Below are 15,606 nucleotides of genomic sequence, written 5' to 3'. Positions count from 1 at the left end.
GGCAGGTGCTTCGGAAGGACCTCCTGCAGTGTCCTGCCAATGCATCAGGATAACAAGACTTGTGCTCCTTTCAGCTCCAGTGCTGATATTTTACCTGTTTGTCTCAGCTTCAGCACTAATATTTAGTGCTATGATAAACAACTTCATCTCTCCCATAAGCTCTTTCAGTGGTCTGGATCTTTCTTCCCTTTGTGCTGTGTCTGTGATAACACTGGATGTGTCTGTGGCTGCAACCTTTACAATAAAATAAATTGGAATTAAAAACCCCCAAACCCTCATTTCTAAGCCAGTCAAGTGTGATTAATTGTCTAGACAATAATTGCTCAATTTCAGTTTGTTCTATATTCCTTTAGCCACAAAAAAAACCCAAAACAGCTATTTATTTTTTCCATTGACTCTGTTTTGTGTAGTTCTCTTGTTAATATTGTTTGCATTTTACTTTCATTATGAAAACATATGCAGGTATTTTTTTCCATTTCAAATACTCACTTCATAGTTTTTTGTCCTCCTGTGTTTCTCCCTTTCCCTTTCTAAGGTGTTACCTGCCAATTGTTATACTAAATAAGGCCTTTTTATGTAGGTTTTTAAGGTTCATTTTCCATTTTTGAGAGCTAGTATTCATAACTGTATATCTGCTGTGCATTTGGGTGATCTAATCAGCTGGTAAAATGAAGCTGTGTTAATTGGTAAGTTGACAGAGCTTGGCAGACCAGCTGAGCTCCAGGACATAGAAACTGTTATACTACTTTGGATGATAAATACCAAATCATTGGAGGCCTCAGCAAGAGGCAAGTGTGGAAATATCCAGTGAGGCTCAGGACGTGAACACAGATCAGGTTCCATGCTTATGCATTGCAAGTCTTCTGTTCTTCTTCCATTATCCTGGTAGTAGTCTCAAGGATGCAAGTTTTAGCAAAGACATAGACTAATTCCATTTCAGGCAGCTTGCTTTTTAATATTGTGATAGCCCACCAAGTTCCTGGGGGGGGGGGGGGGGAAGAAAAAAAAAAAGTGAATACAAAATAGTGTTGAAGTTGCCTGCCTGCATCTTTCAATGAACCTTGGATGAGCTGAATTATGCAAAATACTTCTGACTTTCCTTTAACCTCTAAAGGGCAGTCAACTTATGGTAAAAGAATCTGGCACACACTAATGTGCCTTGCATCTTTGACTCTCTGAATTGTTTTCCCCACTGATCAATAAAAATCAGTCAAGACATGACTGGCAGATTTACTGAGAAACTTGCAGGGTGCACAAGCAAGCTAAAATAAAGCTGACATCCTATCAAATTTAAGCTTGTGTTTTCAGTCGAGTCACCTCCTTTTTGTAAAATATTACTATGCAAACATTTACATATGATTTCATAATATGTGCAGCTTTGTTCCATCTTTTTGAAAGAATGGGATGCTGGGAAAAATGTTTTCATATGCTTTTGAACAAGACATCTGTCACACTTGTGTTCCAGGAAACAATATTCCATTGTGCTGATTGGATCCTGTTCTTTGATATAGTAAGTTGTTATATGGGGGGAGAAAAAAAGATGAAATGGAATAATCTCTTTGCTGTTCTGAATTATGTCTATTTGTATGTGGGAAAAATTGCATCGAGTATGTTTAACTACAGAAATGCCTTCTAGCATGATCTCATTCACATAAAGCAGTAACTCCTAGATTTTTTTAAGCAGTTGAATTCTGTAAGAAAATGATCCTTCCAGTATTCTCTCATTGTGAACTGCAATAGCCCAACCTGTTCCTGTTAGTAAGTAACTGTTCATCTCTAATGCTGTGTGCTGCGTCTTGCATTTTTCCTGATGATAGCGTGTCTTCTCTAGCCTAAATCCCTACAGCTATGATGAGAGCTGTCTCAGCAGCAGTGAAGACCACATCCCACTGGCTGCCTTGCCCTTGCTGGCTGTTTCATCCCCTCAGTACCAGGATGCAGTTGCCATGGTGATCAGTAGAGCCAATCAAGTTTACAATGAATTTCTCAAATCTACAGATGGGGCTGGTTTTAATGGACAGGTAGGACTATTTTCTCTTACATCAAAGTAAAATTCCTTCAGAGCAAGGCTGTTTCTTTTTAAGCCATTGTGTTGAAGGTTTTGAGTTATGAGTGTGGGACAATACTGCAAATATGATGAATGAATGTTAGCATGGGATTACCTATGCAAAATGCCTTCTCAGTGCCCAGCATAAGAAAGACACTTCTGGAATCCTGTGCAGTAACCTGGACTTACTCAATTGGTAGAAGATACTATACCTTCTCCCACAAGCATTTTGGCCCCTAAGCTCTTACTAAGTATTGCTGTAAACTCTAGTAACAAGTACCTTGTGCGGTAAATGGGTAATGCTAAGCAGTGAACAAGCATGCCAGCCCGAGACAAATGATAATCTATGTTACTGAGTTCCTCACACACCTGCTATAGGTGATAGAAAAGTTGAGACAACTCTGACTAAAAGCATAAGAAATCCAACATTTAACTATTGCAATTTCTTTTTTGCCTCCATCGCAGTAGTAACAAAACAAGTGACAGTAAAGAAACTTAGAGGACAAATACTCAGCTGCCATCAGGGTTGTAGATTTCCTGTGTAACTTCACCGAAGTCATGTAACTTTTCCGGTGTGACACTCCCTAGTGAAGTCACCTGCAGACTTCTTCAGCTGATGTGCTACAGTTAATTGTTCCTGCTTCTCCATCTTTAGACTACAAAAAACAGTACTTTCCTGCTTCACATAGAATAAATATGGTACTGCTACCCAGTGTGAGTTAGTGAAATTACTTTGCGATGGGGTCCTCCACATAGCCAGAAACATGCACTTCCTTAAAGTACAGTGACCTTCAGACTTCAGAAAAAGAAAAAAATAAGACATTTAATATGGAGTACAGTGTAACCTTTGAAGGAAAGCATGTTTCTTATTATACAAGCAGATTCTTTTCCATAGCAATAATAAGATTATGCTGTGGCATATCGGTGTTTTTAGACTAAAATTTCGTTTGAAGCCACTTTTAATATCCATAGTAAACTATTCTTGCTTGAAGCATAAAAAAGCCCAGCTGCAGTGACAGAACATAATGAAAGGTGAGATTATATAAAGAAGAATTATACCAGTTACAGAAATAATTGTGAAAACTATTCTCTCAATAGAAATTGAGTGTTGCAGATTTTTTTTCTTTAACAAAGCTACAAAGAAGCTGTCTTGGTGTGTTTTACAAACTACGTATATATGTGTGTGTGTATATATATATATATATATATATAAAAAAACATTTCAGGTGAAAAAGTCTGCATGACCTCCATGCAGTAAGTATGCTCCACAGAATTTTCACCATTGACGATTACCAGCATTGTTAGAATGGAAGTGACTTGTTTGTGCTGTCCACAGTGCTTTGCTTTGGTCCTTAGATAGAAATCTGAACTCTACCTCTGAATAAGTCCTGTATTTCTAAAATACCTGCCATATAACCTGACCCCACTCTGTGTGTATCTTTACTGTCATATTTTGGTCTCTTCTGTCCATTTATATTGCAAGTTCATTAGATCAGAGATGGCCTTTTTGGTTTTATACAGTATCTGAAACAAGTTAACTCAATTACCTTAATGCCAATAATAATGAGGATTAGAAATGGAACGGTAAATTGGAGAAGATACTATTAATCCCCCACAAAACGTCCTGTTAATTTTATTAAGGTTACCTGTATCATGTAATTTTCAGTTCTTTGTGGCCTTCATTGTGTGGTGTAGGAATTTGAAAATCAGAGAGTAAATCAGCCTGCTGTTCAATTGTATGCAACTTTGGAACCAGAATGTCTTAGGATAGATTTTACCTTAATGTATTTTGATATTTTATTTTATTTTTTAAAATGTTTTTATGCCAAGAAATGTACTCAATTAAGACAGTGTGGTATGTGGAGGTGCACTAAGAGAAGTTTGAGGGTTTTCCCTACCTGCATCTTAACCAAAATGCTTCACTTTGAAGAAATCATGCACAACATCCTGTTATCCAAAACTTGTAGTTTAGTGTTGTAGCCAAGCTGAATTAAGGCTAGAAGCAAGTTAAGGTTTGTAAGGAGAGGTAATGTCTTCTGTTAAACTAATTGGAGTTGAGAACAACAGAGTAGATGTTTTCGTGAGTTTGAGAATTGGAGAGAAAGGGTTGCTGGGACCTGTGGAACCGTGGGGTTGTTATCAAGGAGAAAGCTAATATAACTATTACTCATCCTCAGACACAGGCCAGGGGGGAACAGGGAGAAAGAATCATATCCTATGGGATGGGGAGATGTTCAGTGGAGTTGGCTTGTGAGGTAGATTCTAGTGTGCCATTAAATTACTCCAACTATTAAATCCCCAATTTTAGTACTCTATGTATTTTAATTCCCAGGTCCATACTTTGAAGGTAGCTTGTATGTTTATATTAAATGTGAAGCAAGAGTGAATCTCTCTGCTTAATATCTAATTTAAAAGTTCCATTCCCTCATCTTGACAGGAGAGTACCAATCTCTTTTTAATCTGTTGAGATCCTCTTCCCTGTATGACTGAAGGGTATGTTAAGTGACGTGAAATCTTTGTGAGATCGGTTGTTTGGCGATCTGGACTTTTAAAGCTGGAACCTGGCTGCAAGCAGCTGGAAGAATTCTAGCCCATTTGGCAGAACTCCCAGCTGGTCAAAATAATCCCTGGGACAGATATTCTTTGCATAGGGTGTATGTCTGGACATAAAAGGAAGGGGGGGAATGTGGCTACACATTTTCAGCTGCTGTAGGAACCAAGATGTAAAAAAAACAGAAACAAAGGTGTAAAGTAAGACAGCAACTCCCTAGCAGTGCTGTGATGCTTTTTGGTTTTTTTAGAACCCTTGCTATATCTCCCCCAAAAATCTTTTTCTTTCTTCAGGTGTGTCTCATTGGTGACTGCATTGGAGGAATTTTGGGCTTTGATGCCATCTGCTATAATTCCAATACAGCTGACGAGAGTCGGAACAGTAGCAGGAGAGGAAGCATCAGCAGGATCCAGGTGAAGAGGAAAAATCCACACAGCTGAAACCCTATAGATTCATTCCCTGGACAAAATCAGATCCATAAAAACCAGAGAAAGTTTAAGTATTTGGTAAATTGCCATGATAGCATGGGATTTTGCTCATACATCAAAAAATTGCTGTCTGAAAATTAAATCTGCAGCTCCAGTTTTGTGATATACAGAAATCACTAGTGAAGGCTTTGTCTGTAAATCTTTAAAGTAGGGTTACCAAGTGCCCTTTATTGTATCTCTAACTGTAGGTGCAAACATGTCCTCTCTCTGTAATCTCTGGTAGGCTTTTGTTGTTGCCAGAATCTTTCATCTTTCTTTTATAATTTTTTTATTTGTTCATATAGGGCCTGGAGTTCTTTATGCTACTGCCTGGGGATAGTCTAGCATTAAGATGTGTTCATGAATAAGTTTTAGTGACTGGTGAAAGAATGCCTTCTTCTTGATAAGGAATGCGAGTCACCTGAGGATCTGTGAATGCACCGCTGAGCATAACAGTGTCTATATGAGTGCTGCATTTGGAGGGAACGGAGGATTAATTCTAAGTGTGATCCAGGAGAGATTTTATGATAGTAAAAGCACAATTTTTTAAAGTAATGCTAGCATGTAAGCTTCATTATTATATTCAACAGTTACGAAAGAAAACTGAAGTTCAACTAATCTTATGTACTTCAGACTCCAGTGGATATGGAGAGGAGGGGGTGTTGTGTATTAGAGTTGACACTGAGTGAGATGCCCATTCCATTCTCTGTTCTTTGATGGTTTGTGACCCTGGCCAAATGGTTTCATCTCTTGACTCTTTACTTACCTCTCCCCTCAAAAATGGGCTAAGTGACACCAACCTGCTTGGTTCAGTTGAAAGCTCTGTGTGACGGGAATACTCTCAAGCAAAAAGACATCCTCGAAATGTTTCCAGGAAGGAGAATTACTCCCCATTAATAACATAGCTCTGGATTCTGGGCAGCCAGCCTTTGATAGTACTAGCACTGAGGACAGTGCAGTGCAAGCAAAGTAAATGGAGAAATGGTCCCCCTGGATTCCATTACTACAGTGGGGTTGATTGTGCAAAGGCTGCTGATGAATCTGGGAGTGGGGAACAGGTTTTAGGGAGTACAGGTTCTTGTGGCTTCCCTGCTCTTAGGGTTTCAGCTTTCCTGTATTCTTCTCTTTCCTGATACCACAGAGCTTTTCGCATTCGTCTCTCCATCTTTTCCCTTTTCGCTTCCCGTCTTCATCTCTGCGTGTTCAGAAGGACTAAGTATTCTACTCCTTCCTTATCTTGTCTTTCTGTCTGTTGTTTTCAGCTTGCTCCCATGAAACACATTCAGGAAGACTTTTTTTTTTTACTGGTTGTTTTTTTGGGTTTTTTCCTCCCTTCCTTGGTGTCTCCAGAGGAAATGGATCTCATTGGAAGAGTTTGAGATGGAGAACTATAAAGGAGTTTTTTCCTTTATCATTTCACAAGGGCATTTGTGAAATTAAACTAGTTGGAAATAAGGATGAGACTGAGGTACTCGTAACCATTGCATTTTATGTTCTGGTTATAAACCATGAAAACAGAGTAAAATAGGTTTATATAGTTTCCTTCTTACTCTGTTTATTTCAAAGTAGTCTATAATAATAAGCTAGATTGGTGATGCAGTGACCATTACATTCTCTGAATAATGCACAGTTTTAGGCACTAGAAACTTCCTTTTAGAGAGACGGGGCCTGTTAATTTAATGAGGTGATGTAAATAAGGAATTAGAATGGTTGGTTTGTGTGTTGTAGTCTGTTTTCTGTATTTTAGTTTCCAATATACACTAAATAATCAAGTCAGGATTATCCATAATAGTTAGTATAGAGAGAAATGTGAATGATTACTGAGATCATGATGATTGTTGCATGTACATGCTTGTACAGGGCGGTGTTTGAAAATTTACCTGCATGTTCAGTAAAAGAATCTGCAGTAGAGCAAATGTGACTCTGCTCAGACCAGACTAGTAACTCTCACTCTTTAAAAATCAGTAACATTTGTATATGTTAAAATACTTAACAAAGGAAGCCAGTGGTGTTGTCATCATTGTCATCATCTCACTCCTTGGGTTATTAAAGGAGAGAAGGATGAAGTGAACTTGGGTCCATCATCAGAAGCGGAAAACCGAAGTCTTACATTAGCAGTCAGTGTACTTGGTTGGCAACACTGTCCCAACTTAGAAGAGGAAGATGGTTCTTTTTTGTTGCAACAGCGAAAATACTTATAATTTAGAAGTAGATGAGTCTTCATTAGGATGAATGGAGAAAATTGATGATTTGCTTCACATGGATCAAGGATAAATGAAAGCCATTTGTGGGTAACTGATTCAAATCCCAGTATTTATACCATTTTACTGCAGATAAGATTTTAATTGTGGCATGTGGGGGGGTTGAGAGAGCTTTTAGCAATGGAGAACAGCTTTCTAACTGTTTAAAATGCAGTGAATAGTCTCTATACTGATCACCTCAACCTTCTTCTAATGTGTTGCCTAATGGCTTTTTAAGTGGTTTAGTATATTTTTAGGAACTATGTCTCACTCCTTGATCTGGCTATTGTAAGTGCTGAATTGGCTCTGTCTCTTTAGTATACAAGAAAGACTGTGTCATGAAGGTGAACCTAATGCTCAAACCAGTGAGATTAAAATCTAGCCAGGCTCTTTGAGTAGTTTTGAATACAGGATTTTTTAACAAGACATTTATTTATTTATTTATCAGACTACTATAGATTTGAACACTTTCTCTTCACCATGATGCCACAGTGTGCAGACATTTTGATGTACTCTTAGCATCTGATGTAATTTTCACCATTCAGATGCAGAGGAGGCCCAGATGGTTTAGAGTTAATTTCTTAGTGATAATTCTTCTCACCGAATAACCTTCTGTCTCTGTGAAATGATGTCAGGCTTTCCCTGTTGAATTGCTGTTCAGTAACATGTGTAAATGAATTTGGTCCCAGTTCAGTCCTCAGGGGACTATCACATGAACAGATTGTTCATGGGATAAAAGCCAGCTCCAGAACTGGCACTAAATATAGTTCCTGGGTTCCCTGTTCTCGGGAATAAGATCAATTATTCACTTGTCACAGAAGCCAGGAGGTTGTGTTGGCTGTTGAAGGCTACAGGTGGAACAGTGTGAGAGGGTTCATCTCATAGATCATATACTGCTTCTGGCTTGGTTTCATTTTCCTGCAACTCATCTGCATAATTCTGGAGAACAGATTAGGTTCTTCAACATCTCTTCTTGACATGAAATCTCACCCCATGTGCACAGGGCTGCTAATGTGCTCCACTGCTGAATGAGGTTGTGGGAAATACCTGTCCTACGAACTTAGTTCTTTCTCTAGCTTCAGAGAAGTAGATTCAATTAGCATGTTTTCCGTAGTCTTGTCTGCATGACTTTGGCCCGGTATCTTGACCTGTCATGCCTCAGTCCTCATCTGTAAGCCTTCCACTCTTTCTCACATCCTCTGTTTTGTCTAGTTGGATGTTACACTCTTTGCAAGTTGCTTAAAAGTACTGATCATGATAAAGACTATTTTCACTTGTGGTATTTGCTGTTATAAATTGTGAAGAGTGTCTCAATGAACGTCAGTGGTGTAATGCAGTGGCTTAATGCTATGTCCAAGAAGAGAGGTGCAGGGCGCAGTGCTGGAGAATTTGTAAATGAGTGTGGGGAGAGACTTGCATGCAACAAGGAAAAGAACACCTGCTTTCTTGTACAATGCCTAGCCAATTTCACAGAGACCTTCCCTAGGGTCGTCTCACAGAGATCTACTCCCTTGTCCTTCTAAAACTACTTTTTTTATCCCTCATTGGTGTGTAGCACTTTAGCACACGAAATGGTGGGGGCAGTCAGCTGCCAACACACAGCAGGAGCCCTCACCTCCCACCTGGCCCTGTGAACTAGTTATCTGCACTCATGAACAGTAACAACTACAAGAAATGAGGCTTAGTTTTAACATTATAGATACATTAGCATTATGTCAAGCAAGGTCCTAAATCTTACACAACCTTAATATGAAAATTGGTGTGATGTGAATTTTGCTACGTAACTATGAAACGCACAGAGACATTCCTACATGCATGTTAAGTTTTTTCATTGTACCATCACAGGAATAATTGTGAATATGCTGGTCCTAAACTAATCTTCTGCAAGTTATTAGGATACTAATGCTAGTTGTATCATATCGTCCCATGAATTCTAGTACTGCATTCTAAGAGTTAGTAGAATATGGATGGAAACTAATAATTACACAATTAGAAGAGGTTTAACTGTATCTGTTCTCCCAGTGTGCCTTGCTGATGTTTGAATCTTTGAAGTTTTGTAAAAACAGATGTCAAGCATTTTCACACTGTCTTATTTTGTTGGTCTGAATAGAAGGAGACTTACAGAATTGGATTACACAGTTGTTAGAAAGAACCAGATCTTGCATGCCTCATGTACCCAGACCTCACGCATGAGTGGGGGGGATTCAGTCCAATGGTGTTTGTTTTGAAAAGCAGCATTTGCATTGGCTGCTGAAGTGGACGCAGGAATAGAAGTCTGGGAGTAATAGCGATAGTCAGGGAGGGTGCTGGTGCAAGCTGCAGAAGTGCTGGAGGAAATGAACAATAAATCTATTTACTATTTTAAGGGGTACCTTAAAGATATGGTACCAGTCATCTCCTCTTGCATCCTGCAGAAGTTCGCATTCTTAAAAAATCAGGTCCTGCATCCATGGAACATGATGAGCAAGACCATTAATGTTGTAATGGGCATTTTGTGCACTCAGGTAAGACCCCTTCTGATTACCTTACAGTATTTATAGTTCTCTAAGAATGAAGTCATGAGGGATAAAGCTTTTGTGTTATTCTCCCCCTGACCCCACCCCCACCCCCCAATCCTGATTCTTTTTCCAGCTTTTAGGCTATACAGCTTACAGGGAAATTTAGTCTTCCTGTCTTCCCTTATCTTCTACTGCAGAGAGAAAGTCTAACCCCTTCCACCCTTTCTTGGATAAAGTGAGGTCAAATGTATAAATGCAGCCATTTGATATAAGCTCCGTATTTTGGTCACTGTCTAAATCTTCCTTTTGCTCTGTTCATTCTCTGAAGGATAATCCCCTCTTAGCAGATGACTCAAGTCTGGGTGGCAGCAAACGGCTGAGCAAAAGCAGTATTGACATCTCTGGAATCATGGAGGATGAGAAGCCAAGGCAGCCATTGCCTAGGAAACAAAGTGACTTACCCACCTATGACTGTGGTACTATAACCCAACATCATGCTTTCCTGTCTAGGTAACTAGTGTTTGACAACTGAGTAAAAGAAATATGCTTGCCATTGAATGGAGCCTGTCAGCACCAGAGCAACAAAATCATTTTTATTGTTTGTGGTGTGTTTCTGGAGGTTTGTTTAAAGTCCCTGTGTACCCCTCAGAGAAAACCATAGATATAGTGGGTCTAGTATGAATTTACTCACACATGGAGAGTTTTTTATTTAATCTTTATTCAGTTGTGAGTGTTTTGAATAATGAGGTTACAAAGATCTGAGGTTACAACACCTGAATAATGAATTTGCAAAGATTGCTCTTTCGCACAAGAGTGTCCTTGTCCTACACACTGTGGTTGTGTTTCAGTGTGTGCTTTTGTGCTATTTTTGTCCGAGTGCGTTTGGCATAGAGGGATAATGAATGCAAGTAGTTCCATTTCTTCAGTGCAGCCCACACAAATCAAGATGGATGAATGCTTTGTAATTCAAAATTTCTGTTACGTTTTTCTTTCTAAAGATCCCTCTGACTTCACTTACAGTTTTTCCATTATTCTGTAAAGAGTGAGATAACTGCTTTAGGTGGTCCCATTGGTCTATGAGCTCTTCAGGTCAGCTTTAAAACAAAAAAACCCCAAAACACCTTACACATAAACATTTGGCTTAAATGAGGAGGAGGTTGGGGGAGGAGAATTAGCTTAAGTAGCTTTCCTGGAATGTAATAAGCCTTTAAAACATGGATTTGATGGGAATATAAGCATTCCCTTCGTCTCATTGTTTCTGCCTGTTCTATGCTATTTGTTTTTTTACTTATCTGAATTCTCTGTGCTTTTTTAACTCCATCCACCATCTTATTTCCTTTATTTCATTGGGAGTGATGCAGAGGGAGAAGTCTTACTGTGTGTTGAAGTTTCAGTTCTGCTACAGTTGGGTATAGTGCAGACTTAATACTGTGCTTTACTTCAAGTCTGGCAGTTTTGTTAGTAGCAGTTTAAGGTAGTTTTATTTTCTTGCTTTAAGTGAATGTACTTTGCTTTGCTTTTGTTGACTATTCTGCTTTTATTTTTCAAACCATTGGGTTCTCTGGGTATCGATATGTTATGAAGTGTCTTCCCTCTGAGGCAGAATGGTTGTTTTTTGCTTGTCTACGACTGAAAACATAAAGATTTTTTTTGTCAGTCACTTTTAGGTTCTTGTATTGGAGTACTGTGTTATGTTTAAAGCACAGCGTTAGCTTGTATAAAGCACTTCAGACGTGGGGGATAATAGGATAATTAAAAGACAAAGAGAACAGTTTTCTTCTAAGCCTTTTTTCCATTTCCTGTGTATCTATGATTTTGAACTGAAAGCTCTACATGCAGCTGTACTTAAGCAAGCAGACAGAAGAGTGCTGTCTTTCATTCACTTTTTGGAATCCTTAAACTTTAGGCTGTTGCTGTGTTATTGAGGAGTAGTTGGACAAACACAGGCTAAAGACGGCAGAAAAAATTCCACGGTAAGGTAAATGGAGGCCGGGGGGAACATGTCATCTTCTGACCCACCCTGTACATAGAGAGATATTCCAAGCCTTTGGTTTCCTGTCTGTGAGACTTGCCGAAGATTGTTAAGACTTTTTTCCCCATGAGCTCATTTACTGCAATTTAGTGGTGTGTGTCAGTCTGAATAATGAGGTTATAAAGGTTGCTCTTTCACACAAGCGTGTCCTTGTCCTACACGCTGTGATTGTGTTTTAGTGTGTCAGCTTGTGCTTTATTGTCCAAGTGCTTTTGGCATAGAGAGATAACTTCTAACTGCTGTGCTGGTGATGGATTTTTTTCTTGGCTTTCTTAATTTCTACCTTAAAGTGGGCCGTAAGCTTGGTCCCCAGAGTTTCAGTTAATAACATCAGGTTATAAATTAAGAATGTCACTAGGTTCTCAGGTTGAAATAGAGGCCTGGTGTTATGGCCTGATTTGGGACCAGTCTTTGGGATATCTGGATTCTGATCTATCCTTGGCCACTAAAGCAGAGTGTAGTCTGCAGACAACTCATGAGGGCTTCAGTTAACAGCTCTCGTTGAAGTCAGCGTGGTCAGCATCTCTCAGTCAGGCTCTGCACACTCTGGAGGCGTGTTCTGCTCTGTCTCATGACTGGGCAGTGGATGTATATGCTACTTTTCTGCTTCTGAATGTAGTTATTTCATCTCCAGCAGAACTAAATGAGGAGCGAGTCTTTTCTCTGTTGGTGATCTGTATTTATGTCATGCATGTATGGCATACAAAGTAAATCACAAGTGTTTAAATAACTTAAAAGATTAAAAGCTGTCTATAAGCATTACTAATTTTAACCTGTAATAAATAGTTGAAAAGTAGTGAAATTCTAGTTCATAGCTTAGGGAACAGATTAGAACGATGCTTTTTGTGTACCCATGTAACGTACTTTATGACTGTAACCTTTTAATACTATTCTCCTTATACAACTTGAGCAGGTTTGAATTTGTAGCAGAAGTTTCAGAATAAACTTACATATATCTGTACTGCTAAAAGAGAAGGGAGGTAAACTTCAGCCTTCAGAGTCCTTGCATAACTTACCAATAAGTATTCTGTAAAATAACTGTAGAAAACTCTTGCATGTTGAAGGTAGTAAATTTACTGAATAGCTGCACTGGAAGTCATAGTAAGTGGCTGCTATACTGCAATATCTGTCTACAGTGTAAGGCATATTGCTTGGATCTAGATACAGATGCTAGAGCTTTCTAAGTAGCCTGTTTTGGGAATGGCTTTTTTTTTTTCTGGATGCCCTCTTCATTATTGTTGAATCAGTGCATTTTCTTTGCTCAGCATCCACTCAAGTGTGTTGAAAGATGGTGCAGACTTTCCTCCTGTGAATTCCAGTCTCTCAGAAGTAAACCTGGGCCGATTTGAATTTGAGGTGTCTGATTTCTTCCTCTTTGGATCGCCGCTTGGTTTGGTGCTGGCCATGAGGAGTACTGTTCTGCCTGGCCTGGACGGTAAGCTCTTTCTGGGATTAGAATACAGGCTGCTTAATGACCTTTGTAAACAAAGGGACTTGTAGAAAAGGAGGTAAATAAAGGAGCCTAGTTAAAGACTGGGGAGTGAGGTAGGTTTCTTCCTCTGAAAGATGGGAACGTTCGTGTAAGTAGGTACTGAGGTGTGAGGGTTGTTCTGGGGGTGTCACTGCTCACCCATTTACAGTAGTGTGTCTTTTGCTCTGCTGTTAATCATATATTCCATGTCACACAACATGAAGCTTACACCTCACCAAGGATAGGTCCTTGAAAAAGATACCAAAAATAACATCTGTGCTTGGTTCAGCATTGCATATTGTTCCCATCTGGCTTCATGGGTAAGTTTGGCCCCCCCATGTGTGTTGGTTGTGAGCCATTTAACAGAGCCTAGTGATCAAACACATACAGGATTTTTTTGTTTTATTTCTAAATACATCTGGATTTTTTTTCAGTTAAAGTAAGAGCTTACATTACTTTTAAAAACTCACTGTGTGTTTTGCCGCTTTGCATTGTATGAGATTTGGATAGCACAGTGTCTTCATAGGAAATGATACGCTCATTTATCAGGTGACGGAGAAAAATCAGTTGCAATAGTGAGAAGAGACAGCAATTCAGGACTCCCAATTATTTTCTTCTTAACTTAGAGACTTTTGAGCAATGTCATTTGACTGAGCTTTCAAAGTCACATTTGATTTCAGGAATAAAGTGGAATGTAATATAAACTGAAAATTATTTTACCTGCCATAATTTAAAAAAATGACCAAACCCATGTCTTTCAGAGCCTTTAGAAATCTTGTAAGGTTTTTTTAGCAAGTTCTGTAGACTTGCAAGAGAGCATAATTAAACTCCCATTTTGCATTTCATTCCTCATATTTACAGTGCTCAGTTTTGTTAAAAAGCAAAAACAAGGTTCAGCGAATGGGAATTCCTATATGTTCTTCCACAAACTAAGGCTTTTTGCTTCTGTGAAAGAGTTGTCAGGGAAATTAACAAAAATTACATAGGTGATGGCTAGCTTTGAAAACTGTGCTGGAATTTGGTTTTCTGTCTTAGGGATTTCTTTACAAGATTAGCAACACTTCCCTCTGAAGATGGTGGTAGTTTTGCTGGGGGGTTTGGGGCAGGGAACTGAGAGGGTTTTTTGTAGGACTTCATGTGGAAAAATCTATCAGTATTAATTTACACGCATGGATTCAAATTCGTTGAGCTAGAATTTGTATTTTTGCAAGATGTTGTGGTTCTGATTTAATAAATCAGAATTGACACATTTACTCTGGAATCGCATATGAACTGGAGCACACATCTGTTTCATTAGATTAGATTCTTTTTAGAGTCTTTGAGGACAAATGCTGTTTAGCAGATGCCTGTTACTGCACAGTAAGTAGAAAATACTGGCAGTGTTTGGTACGAGAGTACCGCAGTGGCAGACATTGACGTATCTTTTCATATAGCCAGTGGTGGCTGTCACAGTTGACTGTGTGCGGTAAGCCCTCCCCTCAGTTGGTCCTGATGAGCACAGATGAAATTCACATTTCACTTCAAGCAAATGACAGGTGTCCTGAAAATGTGTGAAAATTTTAATTTTATTGAATAATTGTGGCCTTTTGCAAGAGGGATTGCTCTAAAGTGATATAGTTTTTGTGTGTAATTCTCTGTGCAATCCAGAAGTCTTCCCTTGAATGCTGTGCTGCATATGAAAGCATTTCTGTGCTCAAAACTGTGACAATTGCATTTAAAAGTCATTGTTCACCATATAAACATGCCCTTTAGAAGTAATGTAGGATTCACGGAGGTGAGAGCTGCTTTCCTAGAACCATAGAATCTTTGTGTGCGAAGGGACCTTTAAAGGTCATCTAGTCCAATCCCCCTGCAATCAGCAGGGACATCTTCAACTAGACCAGGGTGCTCAGAGCTCCATCCAACCTGACCTGGAATGTTGCCAGGGATGGGATGTCTACCACCTCTCTGGGCAACCAGGGCCAGGGTTTCACCACTCTCAATGTGAAAAATTTCTTCCTTCTACCTAGCCTAAATCTACCCTCTTGTAGTTTAAAACCACTACCCCTTGTCCTATCGCATCAGGCCCTGCAAAAAAGTCCGTCCCCATCTTCGTTATGGGCCCTCTTTAAGCACTGGCAGGCTGCAATAAGGTCTCCCCAGAGCCTTCTCTTCTCCAGGCTGGGCAACCCCAACTCTCTCAGCCTTTCTTCACAGGAGAGGTGTTCCATCCCTCTGATCATTTTTGTGGCCCTCCTCTGGACCTGTTCCAACAGGTCCATGTCTTTCCTGTGCTGAGGACTCCAGAGCTGGACACAGTG

The 15,606-nt window shown here is 39.4% G+C and overlaps 1 protein-coding gene across 1 annotated transcript in view; it reads left to right on the top strand.

Moving 5' to 3' along the window:
• The window catches only part of PITPNM3 (PITPNM family member 3), a gene marked incomplete at both ends in the record, with an annotated part of 148,888 nt that overhangs the window by 105,285 nt on the left and 27,997 nt on the right, over positions 1-15,606 (top strand). Inside the window, 5 exons of the mRNA XM_082008708.1 lie at positions 1,466-1,510; positions 1,832-2,021; positions 4,892-5,011; positions 10,132-10,313; positions 13,101-13,270. Of these exons, the coding sequence (XP_081864834.1) occupies positions 1,466-1,510; positions 1,832-2,021; positions 4,892-5,011; positions 10,132-10,313; positions 13,101-13,270 (707 nt within the window). The remainder of the gene's footprint in view (positions 1-1,465; positions 1,511-1,831; positions 2,022-4,891; positions 5,012-10,131; positions 10,314-13,100; positions 13,271-15,606) is intronic.

The sequence above is a fragment of the Phaethon aethereus genome (assembly GCF_964289735.1).
Source record: "Phaethon aethereus genome assembly, chromosome: 19".
Lineage (NCBI taxonomy): Eukaryota > Metazoa > Chordata > Aves > Phaethontiformes > Phaethontidae > Phaethon > Phaethon aethereus.
Note: the sequence above shows the minus strand (reverse complement) of the source record. Positions and strands in the feature narration are given on the sequence as shown.